Raw genomic sequence first — 4,758 nt, 5'->3', positions numbered from 1 at the left:
TACCTAGACCGCTACTGTCGAACTGAACAAGGCTGCCTTTCTATTCACATTCTCCGCCGATAACCTAAACGAATTATGGGTCTTAAGACTGGAACTAAATTACAAAATCAGTTCGAAATTATGAAATAGAGAATAGTAGAATTTCGAGTTTTATTAAAGGGAAAATATATTTATGATCATTGCTTAATCAAAACAATAAAAATACTCTAAAATTTAACAAAATATTTTGTTAATGTTAGTTACCTAAGTGATGCTATCTTCACATGCTTGAGGTCTACAACTGTTGCGCACTACATACTACGACCACGAAATTCTTTCGTTATGACCGCCACATGCAACGAGGTCACACATTTTATTGACACCTGACATTGTTCTAACATTACCGTCCAATTACCCACTGAAATCGCCTTACTTTTTAATTATATCCGGCCCGTATAAATATGGCTGAGGGCGAGTCGAATTTATCAGTCGGCCGTGCACGGTTTGAAGTGATCTACTTAGTTCGTCAGACAAACACAGACCACGTTCGCAATGCAATCGCTGGTGGTGTTCTTCGCTCTTGCCGCAGTGGCATGTGCTTCCTACGTCCCATTGGCGCAGCCCCCGCACCATCCTGCCGTGGTGTTGGACCCACATGGAAGGCCTCTGGATACCGCCGCAGTAATCAATGCTCGTGCTATTCACCTGCAAGCTAAAGCCCTGGAGCCACATGCGGCCATCGCTGTCGCCCCCGTCGCTCACTCGTACGTGGCCCCCGTCGCCCACTCGTACGTGGCCCCTGCTGTGGTCGCCGCCCCCGCCTCCGCCGTCTCCCACCAGTCCCGTGTTGATGTGCGCACCAGCCCCGCCGTCGTCTCCGTGCACGCTGCTCCCCTCGTGGCCACTCACGGTGCCCTCGCCGCTCCTCTGTTGGGACACTCCGCCCTCGGTCTCGCCGGTCACGGACACTACCTGCACAAGCGCTCCCTCGGACACATCGCCTACAGCGCGCCCATCGCCGTCCACGCTCCCTCTGCCGTGTCCCACCAGTCCCGTGTGGACGTAGTGTCCAGCCCATCCATCGTGTCGCACGCCGTGGCCGCTCCCGTGGTCGCCCACGCCGTCGCTGCCCCGGTCGCCATCGCTCCCGCCGCCGTCTCCCACCAGTCCCGCGTTGACGTGCGCTCCAGCCCCGCTGTGTACGCCGCCGCCCCCGTCGCCCACTCCGCCGTGTACGCCGCTGCCGCTCCCTTGGCGCATTCCGCCGTCTACGCCGCTGCTGCTCCCCTGGCGCACTCCGCTGTGTACGCCGCCCCCGCCCACGCTGCTGGCCATTGGGCTCATGCCTGGTAAAAGCGAAACTGACGAACTTCTAAGCTAATGTGTATAGTAATACTCAAACGATATTTATAAATTTATAAATAAAAGTAAAAAAAAAAATTAAATATATTTGTGTGGTTTTATTATACTCAAACTCAAACTCAAACATTGCTTAATCAATAATAATCAAAACTTTAGGCCTGCATAGAATGCATAAAATATATTTTGCTGTCGCTATCGTTTTCTTTTTTATAATATGTTGTCTTTCTTTTTAATAATTGCGTAAAAAATAGATGCGGTCTTTAAACAGACTGGACTCCTAATAGGTACTATTTGTAGCTATCATTTTGGTAGAAAATATGTCAACATAATTTAAAACTCATACTGCCATATATATAGAAATTAAAAAATAGTCTCTTTTTAACTTGTAGTCAGATACGATACAGATATATATATTTATTGAAAGGGCTACAAACTGAAACAATCGATATTTATTTAATGTGAAATGACATCACTTTAAACTTTTTTCCATACTATATTCAAAATCTGTGGATGTTTCACCCGCTACTATCGATCCCCCTCAATACCCTCGAAAACACGCTTTATGGGGGGGGAGCCATTTCGAAGATTTTGTATGAAGTTTCCTTACTGTATGTATCTGTATATTGTGACATAGGCTTACCTTTTATTGCGAAAACTGTTAAAATTTTGAATAAAGAATGAGTTTTTCTGAAGTCAGGCTTCCGTGACCTATTTATAAAAAACAAAAAAGTGATCAAATTCAGAAGATTTGATAATATGTATAAGTTGATTATTTAAGTGAAGTTAATGTAAAGGCAAATCCTAAGATTTTCGAGAAAATTTAAAATTTACCAAATTCTGAATCGTTTGAATACAGTTCTGTGGTAATTGTTAATTGTGTACCCTAACCAAATAAAGCAAATTGGTAGAATTGCCGCGGCAGCTGCAGCGCTAGAAACTTCGTGCACGCTCGCTTCGCTCATGCGGCTTATACGTTTTGTGATCACACTGCGGCTTATACTTTCATAAAACAAATACATTATTTATTCCCAAAATCAACAGTAAAGGCCTGATGGGGTAAAAAGTCCTTTTTTCAAATATGTACTTACGTTTACCAACTTAAGGTTAACTTAGAAGAAACTCGTACCGAAGTAACTTTAGTTTTTTTGGCTTTTACATTAACATAATATAACTAATTTATACGTTTCACGTAATTAATTTTTAACTGCACCATTAACATATAATTGTGTTAAACGAATGATCAAAATTTTTAATTCATGTAAACTTTTACAAGTGTTGAATAACTTTTTAAGACTGCTTTTGATTCAAAAGGTCACTTCTACCAAAAGAATCGCCAAAAATTGTATACTCAAAGTTTGTTAAGTTCATTTGCAGAATTAAATTCAACAACTGCCAGGGCAGTCTTCAGTTCAGTCTTACAGTAAAACGGTAACGGTAACAGTAAAATTGTAGATCTTAAAATTATATATTTTAATAAAAATAAATTAATACTTCTTTATGAAAGAAATTAACAACAATTCAAAAAAATATCGTTTGACGCACCTTTCTTCCTAAATCACTTGAAATCAAAGATGTAATAGATCTGAAGTGAAATTTTAAATTTTAACACTAGAGCGCACGCGCGGGGGACATAGGTCACCCAGTGTTGCTAAATATTTTTTTACATATGGTATTCAACTCTGGGCCTCTGCTAGCGAATCCAACCTAATGTGCATGCAAAGGGTGCAAAACAACATCTTAAGAGTGCTCACAGCAGCACCATGGTTCACTCGCAACTCTGAAATTCATGAGTATTTAGAAATGCCTACAATTACGGAGGAAGCTACAAAATACCTCAAAAAGCACACACAAAAACTTAGAATGCATCCTAATCCCCTCTCACAGCAATTGCTTAAACTTAAACCCATGAAACGCCTGAAAAGAGCTAATATTGATGTCGAGCTACATTAGTAAGGGGGATTAGGGCACTAGCTCTTAATTCTTCAACCGCCAATTTATTCTGATCCAAAGTATCTGCTCATAGTCAATTAACTGATCGCAGATGAAAAAAAAAAATAATTTTTTTTTAAGAAATCGTGCTTGAGTGTTGTTGTCTCAGGTATTCCCCGACTACCAATCACCGGACATTTTAGCAGCGTGTCAGCTTCCTTGGTGCAACGAAGTGTACTCTGCGAAAATCTAAAAGTACATGGGTGACGCATGTCCCCCGCGCGAGCGTTCTAGGAAGTTTTTGAAATCATACAATTACGAGTGAAAATCAAGTATATCCCTTTTATTTTTTACTGCTCTTATGATAAATTTGCATTTGCGCTTGCGAACGCGCTAGCGAACGCGCTTGCGAACGCGCTTGCGAACGCGCCTGCGAACGCGCCTGCGAACGCGCCTGCGAACGCGCCTGCGAACGCGCCTGCGAACGCGCCTGCGAACGCGCCTGCGAACGCGCCTGCGAACGCGCCTGCGAACGCGCCTGCGAACGCGCCTGCGAAAGCGCCTGCGAACGCGCCTGCGAACGCGCCTGCGAACGCGCCTGGAACGCGCCTGCGAACGCGCCTGCGAACGCGCCTGCGAACGCGCCTTCGAACGCGCCTGCGAACGCGCCTGCGAACGCGCCTGCGAACGCGCCTGGAACGCGCCTGCGAACGCGCCTGCGAACGCGCCTGCGAACGCGCCTGAGAACGCGCCTGCGAACGCGCCTGCGAACGCGCCTGCGAACGCGCCTGCGAACGCGCCTGCGAACGCGCCTGCGAACGCGCCTGCGAACGCGCCTGCGAACGCGCCTGCGAACGCGCCTGCGAACGCGCCTGCGAACGCATTTGCGATGGCATTTGCGGTGGCATCTTCTTTACCTTGAAAACTTTTTTATAACACTCACTTTATTCTGTGTAATATTTTCTGAAAGTTTTTTTTTCTGATGCCCATATTTTTTTGAGTTTTGTAACTAACTGTACTACACTCATTTTTCTTACAGTTTATGTAACATGTAGAAGCCTCAGCTAATTTATTTTTTCGTGTATAATTCGTTATTCGAATTATTCTTATTCAAAACGCCTTATTGTTCACCTACCACATCACGAAATAGATCCAAAATGTGTCCCTATCTTCAGCCGTTTGGTCGCTGGGCGTATGACAATTATTTGTTAATCAGTCATTGTAGAGGTAAATAATACTAATGTTTTGGTCTCATTTTCTGTGTCGACTGTCGACTTTCGAGAATCGAGTGTGAATTTTCTTACGGATATTAAGCTTAGTACCTGGATAATTCAATTTTTAGATTTGGTTAGGTACCTTCCAGGTCAAAGCCTGGGTGGGGCAAGCGCCCCACCCTGCCCCACCGTGGCTACGCCCATGGGTACATTCAAAGTTTATATAGGTACGTATACATTACATGATGTAATGTAATAAAATCAAAGTCATACA

General features: G+C 44.1%; 1 protein-coding gene across 1 annotated transcript; it reads left to right on the top strand.

The window, feature by feature from the left end:
* Nucleotides 1-456: 456 nt before the first annotated feature.
* On the top strand, nucleotides 457-1,428 carry LOC123694265 (cuticle protein 16.5-like). The gene has a single exon (XM_045639657.1). It carries the CDS (start codon nucleotides 532-534, stop codon nucleotides 1,330-1,332), a length of 801 nt encoding a protein of 266 aa, XP_045495613.1. The 5' UTR covers nucleotides 457-531; the 3' UTR covers nucleotides 1,333-1,428.
* The last annotated feature ends 3,330 nt before the right edge of the window (nucleotides 1,429-4,758 follow it).

The sequence above is a fragment of the Colias croceus genome, chromosome 9 (genome assembly GCF_905220415.1).
Source record: "Colias croceus chromosome 9, ilColCroc2.1".
NCBI lineage: Eukaryota > Metazoa > Arthropoda > Insecta > Lepidoptera > Pieridae > Colias > Colias croceus.
This window is presented reverse-complemented; position numbering and strand designations above follow the sequence as displayed.